The 21,802-nt window shown below is 30.6% G+C and overlaps 2 protein-coding genes across 3 annotated transcripts; one reads left to right on the forward strand and one right to left on the reverse strand.

Moving 5' to 3' along the window:
* Positions 1–809: 809 nt before the first annotated feature.
* Positions 810–15,526, reverse strand: bma (SCY1-like protein bma). Its single transcript, XM_070653571.1, has 19 exons — positions 15,148–15,526; positions 14,517–14,642; positions 13,088–13,186; positions 12,917–13,021; positions 12,712–12,832; positions 12,548–12,643; positions 12,074–12,219; positions 11,230–11,360; positions 11,042–11,156; positions 10,817–10,962; positions 10,326–10,729; positions 10,021–10,157; positions 9,732–9,954; positions 9,282–9,440; positions 9,185–9,218; positions 9,029–9,089; positions 8,733–8,750; positions 7,960–8,112; positions 810–1,001 (listed from the first exon to the last, which is right to left on the reverse strand). The coding sequence occupies exons 1-19, from the start codon at positions 15,331–15,333 to the stop codon at positions 975–977; spliced, it is 2,487 nt and encodes an 828-aa protein (XP_070509672.1). The 5' UTR covers positions 15,334–15,526; the 3' UTR covers positions 810–974.
* A 1,859-nt stretch (positions 15,527–17,385) lies between these two features.
* On the forward strand, positions 17,386–21,635 carry Acsl (Acyl-CoA synthetase long-chain). 2 transcript variants are annotated; one of them, XM_070653543.1, is made up of 9 exons: positions 17,386–17,619; positions 17,864–17,942; positions 18,025–18,160; positions 18,249–18,624; positions 18,691–18,957; positions 19,167–19,237; positions 19,526–19,991; positions 20,094–20,468; positions 21,069–21,635. In XM_070653543.1, the coding sequence occupies exons 2-9, from the start codon at positions 17,920–17,922 to the stop codon at positions 21,497–21,499; spliced, it is 2,145 nt and encodes a 714-aa protein (XP_070509644.1). In that variant the 5' UTR covers positions 17,386–17,619; positions 17,864–17,919; the 3' UTR covers positions 21,500–21,635. The 2 variants fall into 2 exon arrangements, with proteins under 2 accessions (XP_070509644.1, XP_070509645.1); XM_070653544.1 differs by having other exon boundaries at positions 17,868–17,942.
* The last annotated feature ends 167 nt before the right edge of the window (positions 21,636–21,802 follow it).

Genomic DNA, 21,802 nt, shown 5'->3' on the forward strand with positions numbered 1-21,802 from the left:
TTGAAGCAACAATAGCTAATCATGCTTTCCACTTTATGAACAACAAATAAAACCCTTGTCATATCGATAATACTCTATGCAATGATTAAACGTTTGATTTCGTGTAGGTTTTGAACCCACGTTTTTACTGAAGGAGGATTAGAGATTGCCTCTCTGTTTCTGATACACTAGGCTATAGCGGCTTAACTCTTGATTAAGCAGATTTTCATTCATAAAGCTTGATTTCACATACATGCTCCAAACTCGACAGATACTGCAAAACATGGTTCCATTAATATCTTTAAATTTTACAGTACTTTAAATCTCCGTCTTATTATGATTAATTTACCGATTGCTGACGTACAAAAACTCACCATAGTCATCTGTTCAACAGTGACCGCTTCACTAATTTTACTTCTCAAAAGCGAGAACCTTTCAAAACAAATTCATCATCCCACTCTATTAAATGTTAATAAGCAACGAAAAAAGTTTAAATTTTAAATTCATAGTTGTCGTTAATTGCTTTCGATAAGAATAAATCTTTACTTTTTGTTAATTATTTTTGATTCCAAGTTTCCAAAATTAAAAAAAAATCATGCATTATTGATATATAATATATTTCAATCATATAATATTCATTTTGATTATCCTTGTCCCTTTTTACTAAATTGATGGACATTGTCATGAATAGAATCACTTTTAATATAATTTTAATAATGTATAGCTATAAAAAGATGATAAATAATTGAACATATCAAAAAAATTGTATAAATGTTTATGTGCATTTCCTTTAAATAGTTATAAGATTTGTTATTTCTGTTACCATATTATTCATTTTCATCGTTTACGTAACACGTATACAGTGGTAGTGATAATAGAATGCTTTTTTTTGTGTATAATAGTTATAATTTTTTGTCATAAACGTTGTATATATTTCCATTTTATACTTTTTTTTTTGACGTTGATGAATATTAAATGGTTTACGTTAAATCAACTTACGATTTTCCAGAGAACAGCTGATACTAGATTTTATTAGAAAAAAAGAGAAAAGATAAGTAAATAAAAAAATATCTGTAACATTTAAGGCATGAGAGTTTTGGATCATTAAGCAATTTAATCAAGCGTAGAATGCAGAACACAATTGATCAACACTTAATAATATTATAAGTATATATATATATATATTTTCATTGATGTGTCAATGTTCAATCAGTTGCAATGATGAGAAATAATAAAAAGAAGGAATTTCTATCTATCCATCCATTGTGTATAAGGAGAGTGAAAAAAGCAAATCATAATAGAGTGAAGATAACAATAAAACTCAATTTTGTATGAAATTTTCAATATATCTGTGCTGTCAGGACTTATACGTGTCCTTATAGTCCGAATTAAATGGAAAAATTGTTGTGGTTTTATTACAACAAAATTTTTAATGGATTTTCATTTGAGCGTGATGAGTTGGAAAAGGAACTCAATAAAAAGCTAAATTGTGGTAAATGGATCTAAATTCTAGCTAAATGGTGCTTAATTGTTCTGAAAACTACTAAATTTTATGATGATTTTTGAATTGTACAGTCTAGTCTGTAAGCTGTAGGGGCGTAACTAGTCATAACTTTTACGTGACGCAATAATTAGCTTGTTCCACAATTGCGTATACTTAGAAAATCAAAAAACAAAGTCTTGTTGAATCATATGCAAAATCATAAAGGTTAAAAGCAAAAAATGTCGTAGAATGGACGTGATCCCAATTTTAAATTGTTTGTCTTGTCATGAGTGGGTTAGCACAGCAAGCACTCATTCTTCAATCTACGTGTATATGAATATGCATCACATATTAGGGTTGTCAAACCCAATTCCCAAAGAAAATTGGGATCTAATTAATATAGAAATAAATCGAATGATGCAGAAATGTCAGGAATTAGGATATAAGGTATTTGGTTCGTTAAATTGCAACAGCTCGGCACAGCTCTTATGGAAGTGATTTTCTACAAGAAATTTAACATTTCTGCATCATTCAATTTATTTCTAGATTAATTAAGTATCAATTTGTTTAGGAACTGAGGTACGCTTCTTGGATTTGGTTTGACACCCCTATATGGCATGTAAGATCTGAACACTTGATGGTTCTTGTTTTATCTAACATAACTTTGTTATAGGAGATACTCTAAAGATGATTTTTAAGCATGTCTGAGCATTTCAACACCCGTATAAAAATTCATATAAAACCCCGTTGAAATCATAAGTGTGATTTTATAGATGATAAGAGATCAGTTGCTGAATAGCTTTAAGTGTTCTCGAAACTGAGACTTGGGGAAATTTTAACTGTCTATAGAGATAGGATTGAACTTAGTATTGGGAATTAGCAGAGCATTCGAACGGGAAGAGAGACAGCTTTTGGATTCCGAAGTGGTACCTTGAATTCATGCTCTTTGCCAGTTGGGGACAGTATAAATCGATAGAGCTAACTTCAGTCAGCATCTTTTGGACGTCATGTATCACAATTGATCTCTGAAGTAATTTGTTCTACTGATGACGTCCACTTTTAAATTTGTTCGTAAAAGACATAAGTCTTAAGCTATTGTCAGTTATATTGTTCATCAAAAAGTGATGAATTTGAGACAATTAATCAAAAAATGACATCCAGTAGCTATAAATAAATACTGACATCCGCACAAGTGGCCAACATAGTACAGAAATGTTTGATTCCACGTAGCACTGGCAAAATTTTCCAGAAAAATCTGCTAAAAATTCATGAATGACGGTTGATTGTACTAAATTGTTGTGCTCAGACCATACCATACAATTGACTCGAAAAGCACTTGATAGTACGGAATTAAACATTTCAATTATTCACACAATGCAAAGCTGTCACGTATTGAATTGCGCTTTAACAATTCAATCACCGTATTGCACTCTTAACGTTAAAATCCATTAAAAATTTGTAACCACAAAACTTTTTTTTATCACATATAAAAGTCCGTTCAGTGACTTTTCTAAAAAAAACAGCCACAACTCTATTCACATGAAAACACACATCTATCTATATTGAAAATTTCAATCACAAAATATATAGAAATGGGTGAGAGTGTGAAGCATAACTCGTTAGCAAACTTTTTTTATAATGAAAAAATTGCAGATAATGCTGTTCAGGATATAAAAAAAAGAGTAAAATGATAATAAAAAACAAGTGTTTGGAAAATGTCAATTTGTGTCATCGGTTTTTTATAGATGAAAACTTATTAATTTTTTATCTATTCTACTTGTACTTATTAGTTTTTTTTTCCTTATGATGAAAAAGCATGATTGGGCAGAGCTCGATATATCATAATTTATGATTATGAGATGTTATAAATTTTAATACAATATATATAGATTATTTTTTTGTTGTTTTGGTTTCTTGCTTATAACTAAATGCTAAAATAAATTAATCGACTTAAATATTCAAATACAGAAAAAAATGCTCTATGGAATTAATGTATATTCTCATGCTCAAGATAAAAAAATATATAAAATTATTAAGTTTTTGAGACAAAACTTCTTATTATTTTTTTTAGAGCAAACTAGACACAGGATGTGATATGATATAGTAAGTAAATGAAGAAAAAAGCTAAAAGATAGAGAGAATGAGAAGAGAGAGAGCATTTTATACTTTATAAGTAACTTAAATTTGATATTGAATCAATTAGTTTTAATTATCAGTTTATATCACTTATTAATCCTCTTATTGTTACACAAAGGATGAAAATCTTATTGTTTTTTTTTTTATATATGATAAAAAGGAAAATGAAAAAAATTATCACACACACGTACACACACGAACGTACAGAGAGAAAATAAATAAATAATGAGAAATAATATGTTGCGCATATATGTTTAGATACTTAACAAAGAAAAGTGAAACAAAACTTTTTTTTTATTCATGCTTATGTCCCGTACATGCATGTTATACACACGATCATTAAAATATTAAGACAAATCGACGATGCAAATAAGACAAGATTTTTAAATCAAGGGGGATGGGCTGCTCGGTGATACCATTTTTTAATTTCCTATATTATATCCAGTCTTACATGTAACTAACTACTCTTGTATTATATCGGATCATTAAGCAATTCAATGAAGCCTTAATCTTCTCAGTCTATTGATTTTATTTTGTATTTGAAAAGAATCTCGCATTAAGTAGAAGAATACATTCAGCATATTGAGATGAATTAAGATTAAGACGTATCTAATGAAAAGTCAACACAATTATCCCTTCGCACACGTCTAGCTTTACTCATTATTTATTCTACAAATCATTAAAATGGAAAAACAGAGGTAATTGGTGTGGACTTTTATCTGAGTTATCTCTTCTGAAGTCATAGTCTACAAACTATTCATACTGTCATATGAACAAAAGGCTTGTTTGGACAAAATTAGACGAATGAAGGATTGATGAAGATTAAACTAGCTTTACATCATTTGAAAACTAATGAAGTAGTATTGGAATTTACTTTGACCAGATAATCTGGTGACGTAAATAGAGTTTTTCAATGTAATGACCAAGCTTGAAATTGACTCTTATTTGTGGTTATTGAAACTTTGAATTGTTTGATCTCATAGAGGGGGTGATTTATATCTTGATCAAAGGTCAGTTTCTTAGTATACAGCTATTTCTACCTCTTCCTTAGTAAACATAGACATTAGAGTAAAAATCAATTTCTCCGAATTTTTGATATAAAAATTGTTGCAAAGTTGCATTTCATAAGATTTGTGATAATAAATTAAAAATTTAAGATATTCACAACATCATCTATAACTTGCATGGGTATCACAGTGTCTTATTATCTTTTGTGCATGACACTGTAATCATATATCTAGTGAATTTGACGAGATACTTTTCTCTTAAATGATACATTTAAAGACATTGGTGACATGAAAGTGTATCGCGAAATATAATTTGAAAAGCACTGCTCTGACTCAATTTTCTGACATTGAAATCTTCATTATTGATTAACAGTGAAATTGTAAATTGGGCTTTCTCAAATTCTTTGAATTTGGGTATAATTTAGTTTGAAAAGAACAATTGGATGTAGTCCTGATCCACCATTCTTTCAGGAAATTTTGATGAGAAAAATTCTAAGCTTCACAAAGAAATTTAAATTCCAATATATATTAAGCACCAATAAAGTAGACCTAATTCAAGTTCATGACTCCTGAGTTATTATAAAAGGTTCAAATATTAAAAAAAAAAATATTTTCATTTTTCTCGTTTGAAATTTTCAAGAATTATCCTCTGTTATTTGAACATCATTTGTTCCTTTTTTTCTTTACATCTTAAGCATCTTTCTCATATCTCATGATTTATTCTGAAGTACCTCTACCTTTTTTTGTGCTCCTCAAAAGTGAATAAAACTACCGGATATTGATGTTGTTTAACAAAATTTTTATACGCAACCAATTTTAATGAACAGTTATCGGTAAATACCGGATAACCTCAACAAATAACGGAAATACCCAACTCTATCCTATTCACGTATGAAAATATAAAAGGATCCTTAAATTTATTGGATTTTAAAGAGATATAATATATAAGTATATTCCTTTCAAAGGACACAAAAACCATGGGTAATGTCAACGGTACCACCGAGAAATCCTCCCCCAAGATAACAAAAAAAATGAGACTTTCACAAACGAGTAAGAAAAATCAATATTTGCTTGAAAAAAGTATGATAAACATAGAAGAATTTCCTTCTTGTTCTTCTTCAAATGAATTGAAAAATTCATAAATTTGATGAATGTACGTACATAAGTTGATTCTCTCTGAATATGAAATGTTTATCTTTAAAATAAGATGAAAAGTTAAATGGAAAAAACGTAGAAATATATTAATAAGTTCCTTAATTCCTTCATTTTTTTGGCAAAAACATGAAAACGGCTATGTCGAATATATAATAAAGATATTACTCGCTTTCATAATCTTACACACAGTCATAATTCAATTTTTTTGTTTTGTTAAGAGTACATCCAAAAACCTTTAGTAACGATATACATTAACAATGATAAATTTTTCTTTTGTATATATGCTTAATTTAAAGTAAAACTAGAAACATAATAGAAAATAATTAAATCACATTTTTTGTTCATCAACAAACTTTTCTGTTTTGTTTTTATCATTTATGAGTTAGTACGATAGTGAAGTTCATAGACCTCGACACATCATATATAGGAGAGATAATGCAAAGAGGTGTAAAAAAGTTTTTTTTCGCCTTCACTCGTAGTTAGTATGTTAATTAGTAAGTTTCTAGATGTATGATTTATGTTTTTAATTTGCAACATACAACAATAAGATTAATTTTAGCTAAATCACCGTTGGTTGGTTGACTAGAGTGCATTTTTGTGTATGAAATCGACTCAATTTGAGTCAAATAATATTTAACGAATTTTTGAAATTTAAATTTTTCGACAATTTTCAACAATAAAAGTTTGAATTGACTAAAACTCAATTATTATCCTATTTACGTCTTAAATCAGGTAAAAGCTCAGTTCAACATACTTAAACGTATTCTCCGAACAATAAAGAAGTTATTACTCATAAAGCAAGCATTAAAGCTTAATTAGAAATGTACAAAAATACACTCAAAATCAACCAATTTTTATTTAAAAATTCATTCTCTAAAATTTGTCAATTCTATTCGTGTATCACTATTTAAAACAACATGTAGATATATCTCACTTTGATAGAACAATTTTTTCTTTCATAATTGAAATAGTATTTTAGGTATTTATAATCTTCTTAAATCAATATTTCCATCTGTTTATAATATTTCAAATTTTAAATTTGATTAAAATACTTGTTTGTCTTATAAATTTCATAAGATTTTAACAAGATTTACTTGAACTTTTAAGCTACTATTATCTACCCACATAGGTAGATAAAGTCGTCATTATCGTCATTCTCATCATCATCATTAAACATTTTTTTTTTGTTTTTCAAGCTCTGAGTTTATTTATCTCTTTTCTTTTATATTTTCGTCTATATATATTTATAGAAACACTCCATTATTTTAATGTATATGAATTCATTTCTTACTTCATCTCTAGTATTACGTAATAAATAGATGCCAAAAATATATATGTATGTCATATAAATCTATATATCCTTTTTTTAGACGTAATGAAAACTATTTTCATCATTAGTGTTGTTTATGTGTTGTATTTGCAGAGTTAGTAATGGAAAGGACGGAGAGAATAAAATAAATGTTGAAGTATGTAGGAGAAGTAAAAGATTATGTTTCAGGCTCGACATATATTTAAAACGAAAAATATGTTTCTGTAGAATTATAAGGCATGTTTTATGATTACTTTTTGCCCTATAGTTAGTCATTTTATCATATTTTTTATATATGCGTGTATGTGTGGTTTCAAAAAATAAACTAACGGATTTCTGTCATAACATTTTGATAAATATCTACGATTTTTTTTCAATAATTGTTTTATATATTCTTCATTTAATCTAAAATTTTACCTACTTTTTTTTTGGCATGGCAGAACAAAAATAATCGAACTCTGCCCAATGTCTTATTTCATGATTATTCTAGTCTCTCAACGAGTAGATTTCAGTTAAAATTTTAGTGTTTTCTCTCTTACTAATTTTCCATGATTTTTGAAAATTATTTACAATTATTTAAAATATCTATCTTCAAATGTAATTCATTTTAGGTATATATCATAATAAAAATTATTGTATTTTTTTGATAATTCGTTAGGCATGTGTATATTAACAATGTGAATCTTTTTGAATTTAATTATTTTTTTTAATATATATTTTCTGATCGTTTTAAAGGTGAAATAAAGAGAGTTCGGTTAGTATTTTCATTAGTTTCAGTTACTGAATGTGATATTAAGTGAGGGGCATTTGCGTACAAAGCTTCTAGTCCCATTGTATTGGTGAACAGGACTTGCGCTACCGGAAGTTGGGGCATTAAAAGGAATTCTTACCACTCCAGATCCCAATTGTGATAATAAACCAGAGCCTGATCCAAGTGGTCCAGACGATAACACAGTTGATGTACGACGTGAACGAATTGATTGCATACTCGATGATAATAAAAATGGAACACTTGTGCTCGACGTATTTGGCATAGATCCACCCTAATTTGCGGATTAAAAAGAGAAGAAAAAAATTGAATAAGACATTTTGTTGTTTAAAAAATAATTGCTTTTTTTCCTTTTTTTGGGGGTCATTTCGGTATTATGTGACACTGAATTAAATTTCAAAATAATTACACATATAAAGCTTTAAATAAGCTCGGCTAGACACAACTCAAGCGTCAAATGTGTCGCGATGCATTCTTAAATATGTTGCGAGACAATGTCATGTGAGTTGTGACGCTATGTTAAATGTATCGCGACACAATTACAATTGTGTTCCAACGTGATCTCATGTGTGTCGCGTTTCAATCTGAAGTGTCGCAACACAATCTCATGTGTGTCGCGATCCAATCTTAAATGTGCTTCGATGAAATCTCAAATGTGTCGCAACATGATTTAAAATGTGTTGCGACGAGATCTGTGTGATGAGTGTCGTGTTATGTGTCGCAATGCAAACTGATGTGTCGCAACGCAATTTGTGTGTTGCTACGCAATCTCAACTGTCACGACGTTTTTAAAGTGTCAACGACCATTGTATTGCAGTAATTCTTAACTTATTCTCTTACTCCCCAAAGCGTTACATAATATCCGAACGACCCCTTATCGTTGTTGATACTTACAATCATGTTTCGAGCCAGCTATTAAACAAGATGAGACAAAATTTGGAAACAAGAAGAAGAAGAGTAAAAAAAATTAGAAAAGAGCAGAAGAGAAAAATTAGAAAAGGGGGGACTTAGTGACTTCAAATTCATTAGCCAAAAAGGGCGACATTTAATTGTTACAATGCTAATTGAGTTAATTTAACTCAACACCCAAGCAAAGCACATAATCCCAAAAAAAAGATGATTTAAGAAGGTAAATTAAGGATTCGACATGTATTCTCCTCTTTTTTCGGATATATGTAAATTGTACTTACAGTCGGTGGAGATAAATTAATTGCAGATGATCTCCTTTCTTGAGGACCGATGCTCGAGTGTCTATAAAGATTAAAAATTTATGAGAAAAAAAGAATTGAGAAGAGAAAATAAGAACGTGAGGAAGCATAAAAAAGGGGAAAAAAAGTTCTGTTTACCTTCGAATAGGCAATGCTCCTCCTGGAGTTCCACCTAGATTATGAATGAATTATTCATGATACTATTTCAAAAAAAAAAAATAAATGATTTCATTACCTGGTGATGAAGCACATGACGGTGCAATACGAATTTTTGGTGTCATTAAAGTATTATCTGAAAGACGACGATTTGGAAATGCTGCATTTGCTACGCGTAAATAATTGCTATCTGGTGATGATGGACCACCGAACCACCAACTTCCCAACATTCCGGAACCTATTAATTATTATGAGTTTTTAAAGTTAGTCTTAAATTTAATGTATAAATTGGATTTTTGATGAAAATGTCAAGGAGTATGCCAGTGATTTCATTTTTCTGAGGGGGGAAATGAAAGCGGAAATGTATTTCACAAAAGTAAAACATTCTCCGAATTGAACTCCTTGAGTGGTATTCTCATGTCAAGGAAAATATATCATTTATTTTCAAAAAAAAGACCGAGAAGAAGCAAGACAGGAAAGAGAAATCCCCAAACGAAGCAAACAATGATAAGCACAAGTAAATACTCACGAATAGATCCAGTTGAATTCTTTCTTGCCATGTCTTCCGCACTAGAAGTTTTTCTTTGGTCAATCCTCAGATTAGGAATATTAAATGGCGGAACGTGCATATTATCAGATGAGAATTGATGTCTTAATGGTCGATGTCTCTCTGGTGATGGCAATGATAAATTATCTAATTTCAATTTGTTACGTTGTTGACGATCGATGCAGTCCAACATTTCTTGGAGTACCTAATTGTGCAGAAGTGTAATTTATTTAATTTCCATTAGTTAGCATAAAATGGATAGAGGACTTACTTCAAGTAATATCATAAATTGCTCAAGATTCAATGATGGATTAACGGTTTGCGGTAATAATGAAGGCATAACACGGGTTGCCATCATGTTTACAGATAATCCATACTTTTTATCGCTTAACATTATTCGATATATATCTAAATGTAATAAAAAAGAGGAATAGAAATGCATTTTATCATTAACGATCAATCAGCTCATTACTCATGAAAGATGTTCATCAAGCGAACATAAACATGTGTATACATCACATCCATAAAAATGTACATGACCATCATTACAAATGAGTCAATTAAAATTTTACTCACGAACTATACGTAAAATTATTTCGGGATCGGAAAAACGAATTTCATAAAGCATGGGGAGTACTTCATCGATTATTTGAGATTTTTCCAATTTGTCGAGGACACGCTCGACACATTGCAATACATTTGCCATAATTTTTAAATCACTTTGATTCTTCTCAAAAACGGTTTTGATTTTTGGCAAGACCATTCGTCTTATGGAAATCTCATCGACATACTCGTAGACGTTAGCTACTGCGAGCAGTGCAGCACTTTGTATTTGCATTGTATTGCTTTCGAATGAATTGAACAAAAGCGGCAATATTTCGGAACGAATGTCGCCTGGTGGTGTCTTTTCAAGTATTATATGTAAATTCTCTAGTAATGTTACGGTGGCTTGTATTGATTTAGGCGCAGCAAACACAACCCTGTGTATATATATGGACATTAATTAAAAATTACAGTAATTATTCTCTAGACACATGACTTGGCACAAAAAACAAATAAGATCGTACCTAAATGTTGGTAATATGAATTCCTCGTATTCATTAGCTGTTGACTCCTGTACCATTGCTAATGCTGGCTGTAGAACTGCAGCAAGTACTTCCGAACCCTTCATCTCTTGTTGTAAAAAGGGCCAAACGTGTTGCCACCAAAGTTTCTATGACAAAAATTATATATCTTAAGCTTCTTACGAGTATCTTTCCAAAAAAGGGGACGAAAAGAATGAAATGACTTACTCGTGGAATGAATGGAAGTGCGTCCTTTAATGTGCTACGATAAAAGTGAGCTTTTTGTGTTGGATCCTTCATATTGATTACATCGAGAAATTGAAGAGCATGAACGGCTGGATCGCTAAAGTTTTGAAATATTTTTTTCCCCTTAAAAATTCCATCTTAATATCCTCAATTTAATTGAATTTAAGTACCTAAAGTATTTTATTAATTGCAAAAGTTGTGCTGTTGGACGTGGTCCGGGTTGTTTAGACATCAAGCGTGTTGTTGCTTCGTGCAATGGTGCTGGAATTTTTGTTAGTAATTGTTGCACACTTTCTTCCAACTGAAAATGAGATTATTGGAATTAGTTTTGATTTGTTTTAGTCAATATTGGATTAGGAAGTTGAAAGTTGTTCCAAAAGTTTTGGAACAGTATTCAGTAAAAAATTGACGCGAAATTTGCATCCTAAATGTATTCAGTAAGAATTGATGCAGAACGTTTTGCATCTTGAATGTATTCAGTAAAAATTGATGCAGAATGTTTTGCATCCTGAATGTATTCAGTAAAAATTAATGCAGAATGTTTTGCATCTTGAATGTATTCAGTAAAAATTGATGCAGAATGTTTTGCATCTTGAATGTATTCAGTAAAAATTGATGCAGAATGTTTTGCATCTTGAATGTATTCAGTAAAAATTGATGCAGAATGTTTTGCATCTTGAATGTATTCAGTAAAATTGATGCAGAATGTTTTGCATCTTAAATGAGTTTATTAAAAATTGATGCGAAATTCTTTGCATCCTGAATGAGTTCAGTAATTTGTTTCTAAATCCCCAAAAAACTATGGAAAAGTTTAAAAATTTATCCCAAAATCTATGTTTACTATCAAAACATTTTACGATGGGCAAGAATGAACTAACTATGTCAAATTTAATTTCCAAAACGTAGTTATGAAATCAGCTTGATGTTTATTATTATAATAATGAAATTTGCATATATTTATCAGACAAATTATTAGGATAAACAAGAAAGTTGAAGGATAAAGTATATATTTACCGTTTCCAACTGCTTTAAATACTGTGATGGGGTATTTTGAGCCTGAATCAATGGCTTTCCATTGTTAAATATTGCACATACAACCATTCCTAATGAGAACATATCACTTAATATGCTACAGTTAGAACTCGTTTGGATCTCCGGTGCTAGAATCGTAAAAAATAAGATAAAAATTTTCCATCAGGTCAGAAAGTGAAATTTTGTCATGTTTTTAAATATTCAAGTCATGCTTAAAACAAGATTAAATGGAAACAATGTAACAAAAAAAAGGAAAGAAAATCGATACATTTTCCATTTTCTTCACATTTTCAAACACACAAAAGATAGATAGAATAGTCTAGGGACGAACGAGGAAGAAATGGTAATATATTTTCTCAAGCTATAAAGCTCAATATACACACGTTTCCATTTAGACTTGATTGAGCCAATTAATTGCCATTACTCTAATTCAATTGAACAATTTCATTTTGATACCTGTAAAGTCGAGGTTTGGCTGGGCCATTTTCGATATACGCGTACTCCATGGTGGACACATTATTGGCTCTACGGCGTCTGTCTCATGACATTTTTCTATATCATGAATATAAAATTGAATAAAAATTGTCGTAATTAAATGCTGTGAACTTAATTGTCTGTACCTATAAATTCAAATCCAGCTAATTTCCATGTCCCTCGTTTCGTAATTAATATAGACGATGGACAGACATTTCTATGAATCACTTGGCCGGAATAATGAAGAAATGATAATGCTTCTATAATCTGTAATATTTTACATACACAAAAAAAGAGAGACGGGTGGGTGTCAGAAATTATCTATATAATTTCATTAATGTCATGCCGTACCTGTAATACACCGTATTTGAGTTCAATATCCAAGAAATTGTATTCCTTCATAAACGTCGTATTTCTCTGTATCGGTGGTGTTTGTGGGACTGATGATGAAGAGTCCTAAGAAAATAATTTTTCATTGTAATTAATGAACCATGAAAGCACAGTATCGTGATCCTGTCTTACTTGAAATGCCAAGACGTTTGCAAGACTCGCATAAACTGGCTCTGTTGCGAATGCTAAAGTTTCGGAGCATTCTTCTACAGTATGTATTATTTGAAGAATCTTATGGGGTTATAGAATCGAAAATTGATCATTTTAGCGTGATTTAATTTTATTATAGTGAGGATGGTGTGCCAATCGACCTTTTTTTATATAATATTAAATGAATTTTTAATATAATTTGTGGTGAGATCAAAGGATAATGAGAATTTTATTACTGAACAGATTACTACTGAAGCATGGTTGATGAAGATTTTTTATGGAAATTATTTTTGATTATTAGGTGGCTCAATGAATAATTTTAACCACATTTGACTTTAAAAGTTTTAGGTATGATTAGGAAATTAAAGACGACTTGTTTAGAGAAAAATTGTGTCAAATCCGACAAAATCACAAGGTTGCTTTGGAAAAATTAATGTTTTTTAAACTTTTGCTTCTTTTGAAATATTTTGCAACATTGATTTAGGAGCAAAAATGATGCAAAAATAATAAACTAATCTATCTTTTATTAAATCACTTTAAGATTCTAGAAACACTGTTGCACAATTTATGAGAGGAATGATGAATAAATGAAAAAATCTTCAGGTCGAAGCTTAACGTAAATAATTTAACGTCACTAATTTGATCTAAAAAATGATGCAAAAATATATATCCATACAAATTCGTTCAAAAAAGTCTAACTTTCATCACTTTTCTGTCTTTAATTTCTTCAAAATTTCATTTCCTTAACAACAAAAGATTTCGCATCACCGATTTAGTCATAAAATTGATGCTAAACGTTTTGCATCCCAAATTCAATCGTAAAATGGATATGAAAAATCGTAAAAATTTTGCTTCACGATCCGTTACAAAAAATAATTAATCCAGAATGAATTGCATCACTAATTTGATCAGAAAATTGATTCAGAATATATTGTTTCATCAACTCAATCAGAAAATTGATGCAGAATGTTTTGTTCACTAATTTGATCCAAAAAATTTGATGCAGAATATTTTGCCTCATTTTCCAAAAATTGATGCAGAATATCACTAATTTATTTCTAATTTATTCAAAAATTTGATGCAAAATATTTTGCCTCTCAAATATGATCAAAAATTTGATGCAGAATATTTCGCATCGCTATAATTTAGTCTATAAAATTTATGCAAAATTACTTTGCGTCATTAAAGTCCTCAAAAATTTAATACACAAAGAAAACACTCTCGCTATAAAAAGATGCGAAATATTTTATCTCATTATTCATAAAAGTTGATGCAAAAACTTCGATTAACAAAAAAAAAGTAAAGCAACCATCTGAACCTTCATAAAACTTTCACAGAACTAAGAAAACAACAACAAAAAAAAATCTAATCAATTCGCACACCATAGGCTATAATTATTAGCATATATTACTTTTGGATGTCGAAACCTTTCCAGTTGCTTAACGGATGCTTTAAGCAATTCTGTTACCGTCTCTTTGCGCTTTGGTTTGTGCAACTTATCAGCAATACGTTTCTCAAAAAGAAATACTGAGCATTCCTAAAGATGTAGACGGGAGCGCGATAAGAAAAAAATATTATTCAAGATTATGACAAAAATTAAATTTGGTAATTGAATACAGCAGAAATAATAACATCCAATATTATCATCATCCTATAATTCCTATTCAAATATATTCAATCTATGTAGATTGATATGAAATGATAATTTATACATTATTAAATTGATGATAAATTCGATGGAAGCATAGAGATTAGCAGAGACACATTTGAATTACATTTGAGCTGATTAAATATTAATGTTATGGATATTTGAAGTGTAAACTGAATATATGAAGCTCATATCGCTAGAAACCACAATTTCATTATGAAAACTATGTTATGAAGCTTTTTAAAAAATAAACTAATATGAATTTTCATATTAAGACTGTGAGCATGTAGCATATATGCAGGCGATAGCATGCAAGGAAAAAGTTAATTAAAACAAAAAACTTTTTTCTAATGCTCATATCGTCGTTAGTAAAGTAAGAATAATTACTATTCACCTTTCCATCGCTCTTACGAAATGATTCATGTATTTTCCACACTAATTCAGGTCCTGCACATGCAGTTAACTTTCCAACCTCGAAAAATTGTGTAATTGGATTGTTATCAATTGGACTGATATTTGTTTGGTTTGCGCTCTTAAATTTTGCAAACATCTTGTTTGATACATAAAAAGAGGATAGCATAGATGATTAAAAAGTGACGGAAAAAAAAGATAGAGATTAATCAATTTTGTTTAACGTCTGAATGGGATTCATTCATATCCATTTTATCTTCTTTCAATATACATGATATCGATAATCAATAGAGTGTAGTGAACATAAGATTTTTTTTTTCCCTTTTTTTTTGTGTAGCTATACTTTTTTATGCGTGTATAGGTAGATATAATTAAAATGATATATTGATAATATAACAAATTCCACAGAGATTATTCGAATAAAGCTTTTTCTTATTTTTTTTATTTCCACACACAAAAGCTCACAACTTCACCATCTAGTCATTGCCAAAAAAATTTTCACTGACTGACTTGCTACTTGAAGAAGTGAGAGTAGCTTTGAGGAATTGTTTTCAAAGTTTTTTTTTATGTTCGATGGCAACAACCTCATGCGAGCTCAAGCGTCTATGGAGCTACAATTTTTAAATCATTTCTCAAAATCGTGCATTATCCTCGTTGCGTGAACTCGTTAAAAATTCATTTTAATTTTCTCTCTTTTTCAACTTTTTTTTTTCTTGCTTCTATTTTTTAATGAATTTGATGAATTTGGTGAGTCTCTTAAAAAAAACTTTTTCAACCCTTTCAATTTTTGGAACTAATTATTTCACTTTCAATTTTCACACAACTTTAAACTACAATTTCACTTATTAATTATATTTTAAAAATTAAAATTTCTTCTAAAAATTTTTTGGTGCAAATTGAAATTTTTCCATTTTTTTGTTCATTCACTTGTTTATTCCCCTAAAATCATATTCAGACTAAAAAATTGCACATTTTCCAAGCGATGATATCAAAAAAAAAACAATTGTTGTATATGACTGGGGAAAGTTCGAAAATGCTTAGAGGGGAAATTCGGAAAATTTTCTCTCCTGTTGCTCATCCACTACAACAAAATTTACACAATCCAAACAATACAGATGATTTTACTATGCATTGCACCTGATAACGTGATCCTGACCTAAATAGTCGTACAGCAAAACCACCTTTTTTTTTCGTGGACACAAATTGGGCTAATTGTTTATGAAAATTCTCTCTAATAGCTTACTCATCATCATCCTCGTGTAAAGCCTCTCCTCTAGGCTATCAAAATTTGTTCCTTTTCATCAATGTCGACGTCGTCATTGTCGTCAATTTACATAAATTGTTATTTCTTTTATATCCTACGCATAAATTGGCGATAAATCTTTCAATCTGATATAATCTGGGAAGTATCTGAAAAAATTGTTATTCAATCCATAGATATTCATAATTTCTGAACTGTCATCGTTATTCAATCAATTATTTGTGCCTTAAAAAAATATATCTTTAAATATTTGTTATCACCCCAACCAGTATGAATGACTTAATGGTGTAATGCCAATTATGTCTATGTGTAATGCCAATAATTAATGTAATTGACAGGTAATCAATATCTCATGATATTTTATCGTTAATTGCGACGCATGAAAACTACACACGATACAAACTCATTGATTAATTTTTAATCCATCCGATACAAAATGTCCGTTATGCTAAAATTTGAATTTTTAGCTTAGGGGGTTGTCTGCTATATTTGAAAAATTCATAAGCCGTTAAAGGTGTGGAAGTTGCGAGGGAATCTCCAATGACATCACAACTTTTTATCGTGCAAATTGATAAAAAATTATCAATTGATAATGTTTAATTAATGATTTTAAAATAAATCCAAGCCTACTTGAATTATTCAATATTTGTCAATAAGCAATGATAATATCCGTATATCTAATTTCCCCCTCAATTTAGATATCGGATGATATTAAGGCGACGCTTTATGTACAGCATTTAAAAATAATGTAAATCCTCGATTTCGTCATAAAATTGATGACTTATTTGATATACATTTTAATTGTATTTGTTATCAACAGACACTATAAGCGCTATAAATTAAGTCTGTAGGTCAGGGACAAAATTGTATTATTATTATTTTATGAGACAGAATCTTTAAATGATGCGCTCAAGACGCGATTTGTGATTGGCTCGCATAGTGGCCTGATATATGACGTCATAGTAGAAAATACAAAGTTCAGTGTTAAGCAGGAATTTCTATTATATTATAATTTAAGATAAAATTAGTTAAAATAAGAGTATTTAATGATAAATAATTCATTAATTGTCTCATAAGTGACCGTACTATCGTAATCTCTCAGTAGATTTAGCAAATTAATTGATCTAGTCACTCTAATTCATGTGTAGGAAGTAATTTTTAACGACTTGTACGCAAAAAAAATTAATTTAAAAGGTAAATTTCTATGTCATTACTCAAAGGATGCCTGTGTGACTTGACAGTGACTTAATTCACTATTTAGTGCCACAATTGATTCCCACTTGTCAATATTTTTGTCTGTCTCTTAATCAATAACAAGAGAAAAGTTTTTCGTGAGATGAAAAAAAATTTGAGACTCAAGGCCTCCTTGTATCTATTTTTCCTTACTCAAGTGTTGAATAATTCTATTTTTATTTACTGTTACATGTTTATTTTTCAGATAGATTTTAAAGCTTCTACTACTTTTAATCAAAGCAACATTAAATAGTATTCAAAATGTTCATTGAAAAAGATAATAAGTGAGTTATAAGCTTTGAGCTTCGTTCACGTGAATATTATTCATACCTAATTCATTTTCGCTTTTTCATTCATGCCGCACAGTATGAATAACTTTTGGATTCAGTGTGTTATTAAGGCATTATCATATGCTGGTGTCTTTTACGATATCATCACATTTCCTGTATACTTTTTGATCCAGCGACCATGGGCAAGACGAAATAGGTCACAAAGAGTTAAGGTAAGTCAATTATTAAGCTTGTGGAAAATTCAATTTTTCCTTCCTTTGTTTGCTTTGTTTTTCATTTAATGACCTTCTTTGTATATAGGCAAAACCAATAAGTTCCGACAGTACTCAAATAACATATCGAACAACTGATCCACCAAGAGAAATGCATTTGAAAATGGTTCAAGCTGATATTGACACATTAGAGAAGGTATTGAAGTACATAGCCGAGACACACAAGGACAAGAATTGTTTAGGCACACGTCAAGTACTAAGTGAGGAGGATGAATTGCAGCCGAATGGACGGATGTTTAAGAAATATAAGATGGGTGAATATACATGGAGGAGTTACGTCGATGTAGAAAAGGAAGCGTGCAATTTTGGATATGGAATTCGTAAATTGGGTGTCCAACCAAAAGATAATGTTGTTATTTTTTCGGAAACTAGAGCTGAATGGATGATTGCCGCACATGGCTTATGTAAGAAAATATTTTTTTGCGAATTTAGCCCAATTTAAGCTTCATACATCTTTTAATCTTTTATAGTCAAGCATAGCTGCTCAATTGTTACCATTTACGCAACTCTCGGTGATGAAGGTATTATACATGGCGTTAATGAAACAGAAGTATCTACAGTTATTACATCTCACGAACTGATGCCAAAATTAAAATGCATTTTGGATAAATTACCAAAAGTCTCAACCATCATCTACTTCGAGGATCAACTTGTCAAAACAGATTTGAAAGGATTTGAACGTATTCGCACCTTTTCATACTCTGATGTCATTGAGCAAGGCATAAAGAATCCAATCGGTAAGTTCTTAATGATTCTAATTTGCTATCCAGGCTGACAAGCTTCTGGACATGATTACCTTCCTAATTGGAGAAAGTTAAGATGAATATCAGCCTTAATTTGTGTAAACTGAAGCTTTATCAATCAGCATAGCAAATTAGTCGCCTGATTAATGATTAAATGCCATTTAATATGCTCATTAAACTTAAAATAACATCATAAATTACAGCCCCAGTTCCACCAACTAAAAATGATGTAGCCATTATCATGTACACATCAGGAAGTACTGGAATTCCGAAGGTAAGATGATAATTAGGGGTTGTTTGCATATGACGTCCTTGAAAAAATCAGGGTCAGGAATTTGAGATTTTTTAACGGAAAATCACATTTGAAAGCAAGAAGCAGCAGTCCCAGTGCCATCAGAGCAACTACACGTCTTGTCATCAACTCGAAGACGTACCGACTGCATTGTACTGCTCAGAGATTATGACAATGAATGTAAATCTCATGGCCGTCATATATGAACAACTCCCACATTATATCCAATCAGTAATCACTAATTCATTACTCTTAATTATACACATACAGGGTGTTTTGATTACACACAACAATTGTATATCCACATTGAAATGTTTCTGCGATGTTGTTGATATTTTCACCGACGACGTACTATTAGGATTCTTGCCATTGGCTCATGTTTTTGAATTACTAGCTGAAAGTGTTGGTCTCCTTACGGGTGTTCCAATTGGATATTCATCACCAAATACTCTCATCGATAGCAGCACTAAGATTATGAAAGGAACAAAAGGAGACGCATCAGTTTTGCGGCCAACCTGTATTACTGCAGTTCCATTAATTTTAGATAGAATTTGTAAGGGAATAACTGATAAGGTCAATAAGGGATCTCCTCTACAGAAAGCTATGTTTAGATATTCCTATGATTATAAGTGTAAATGGGATAGACGTGGATATGATTCTCCAATCGCCGACTATTTCGTATTCAGAAAGATTAATAGATTGTTGGGCGGAAAAATACGACTTATTATATCTGGAGGTAAGATCAAAGTCTATGTGTACATATACAAATTTACACATTTATTTATCGTCGCATTCATGCTTTAAACTGATGATAAAATAAAAATTATTCAATTTATAGGCGCTCCATTATCTGCCGAGACTCATGAACAAATTCGTTTATGCTTATGTGTTGAGGTTTGTCAAGGATACGGATTGACAGAGACAACTGCTGCATCATGTGTCATGGAACGTTACGATATGTCATATGCTCGTGTTGGTGCACCATCATCAATGGTTGATTTACGTTTAGTTAATTGGGAAGAGGGAAATTATCGAGTTACCAATAAACCTTATCCTCAGGGTGAAATTGTTATCGGATCGGAAAGCGTTGCCGCTGGCTATTATAAGAATTCTGAACTGACTAAGGAGAATTTCTTTGAAGAAAATGGCAGACGCTGGTTCAAGACTGGTGATGTTGGAGAGATGCACGCTGATGGAGTATTAAAAATAATTGGTAAGGAAATTACAGGATGTATAGGCAGAGCTCGAAGTCGACTTTGATTTTGAATGGATTTGATCGGACTAATTACCTACTTACTTCGTTGGACATACAAAACAACTGTGATCAATGGCTTCCTCAGATGACGCATAAAGCTGGCTCTGTCGCTAGCATCCGTCTGTCAATTAATAAGTTTAGTCGATAAATCCATACAAAATCTAAGTCGACTTCGATCTCTGATATTTAGAAATTTTCATACAGAAATATTGTCATTTTTAACGGTCAAAAATTTGAATTTATCAACGGTCAAATTTGAATTTTTCGCAAACACTAACACTTTGAAGGAAAATTGCCAAAATTTAATTTACGAAATTTTCTACTTTAAGTTGAATTTTGTTGATCCAGAAGCATTGCAAGTGCTTTATTATATCCAAATCTATCAAGCTAAAGCAAAAATATAATATTTCCTTTGATATTTGCGACAAAATTTAATTGTTTACATTATTAGCATGTAAAATTCCAAATGATCCAGCCTATGCTGTATGAGAATATCTACTTACCTTGACTAATTATTTAAAATACTTAATTAACACTTACCATTCTTCCATTCCGTAGATCGCAAAAAAGATTTAGTAAAATTACAAGCCGGTGAATACGTTTCATTAGGCAGAGTTGAGGCTGAAATGAAGACATGTCCAATTGTAGAAAATATTTGTGTTTATTGTGATCCATCGAAACATTATTGTGTCGCTTTAGTTGTACCCAATGAAAAGATGCTATTTGAAATGGCCGAGAATTTAAATATTCATAATTTAAGCTTTGAGAAGCTATGCTCATCGCCAATAATTGAAAAGAAAGTCGCTAGAGAGCTTTTTGAGCATGCAAAGAAATGCAAATTGGAAAAGTTTGAAATACCAGCAGTTATAACACTCTGCAAGGAGACATGGACAACAGAGGGTGGATATGTGACTGCTGCTTTTAAGATTAAACGTAAAGTCATCCAAGAACGATACAAGGAAGAAATCAAACGAATGTATGCTTCTTAATAAACTCTATTTCCTTCTTTCTCAAGTATAAAACCTGTAATTTTTATTTTAATAAATTTCACATTATTTATTGCCACAAATTCTTTTTCACTTAAGCAATCAATAAAAAAGAAGAATATCAAAAATGATACAGAAAGACATAAAGGAATCCTCTTTGTTCATCTTATTCTTTTTTTGACAAACAATCATTTTTGTTTGTATATCCGAAAACTTTTTTTTTGCCCAAACATTTAGTAATGTAAATTGTGGATTTAGTGGATGTTTAACAATATTTTCATTTAATATGTTAATTACTGCTTAACA

Source organism: Chironomus tepperi, unplaced genomic scaffold, assembly GCF_022539635.2.
Source record: "Chironomus tepperi strain 1889 unplaced genomic scaffold, CSIRO-AGI_Ctep_v1 contig_68, whole genome shotgun sequence".
Classification (NCBI taxonomy): domain Eukaryota; kingdom Metazoa; phylum Arthropoda; class Insecta; order Diptera; family Chironomidae; genus Chironomus; species Chironomus tepperi.

Excerpts from the sequence above, each read along its gene's own strand:
- bma (XM_070653571.1), bottom strand. The coding sequence starts at position 15,333 with ATGCTATCCTCTTTTTATGTATCAAACAAGATGTTTGCAAAATTTAAG. Across the intron at positions 10,158-10,325 it reads AATAATTTTACGTATAGTTC|ATATATATCGAATAATGTTA; the intron begins GTGAGTAAAATT and ends TATTACATTTAG. Across the intron at positions 9,955-10,020 it reads AATTTATGATATTACTTGAA|GTACTCCAAGAAATGTTGGA; the intron begins GTAAGTCCTCTA and ends CTGCACAATTAG.
- Acsl (XM_070653543.1), top strand. The coding sequence starts at position 17,920 with ATGTTCATTGAAAAAGATAATAA. Across the intron at positions 17,943-18,024 it reads TTCATTGAAAAAGATAATAA|TATGAATAACTTTTGGATTC; the intron begins GTGAGTTATAAG and ends CATGCCGCACAG. Across the intron at positions 19,992-20,093 it reads ACGACTTATTATATCTGGAG|GCGCTCCATTATCTGCCGAG; the intron begins GTAAGATCAAAG and ends TTCAATTTATAG.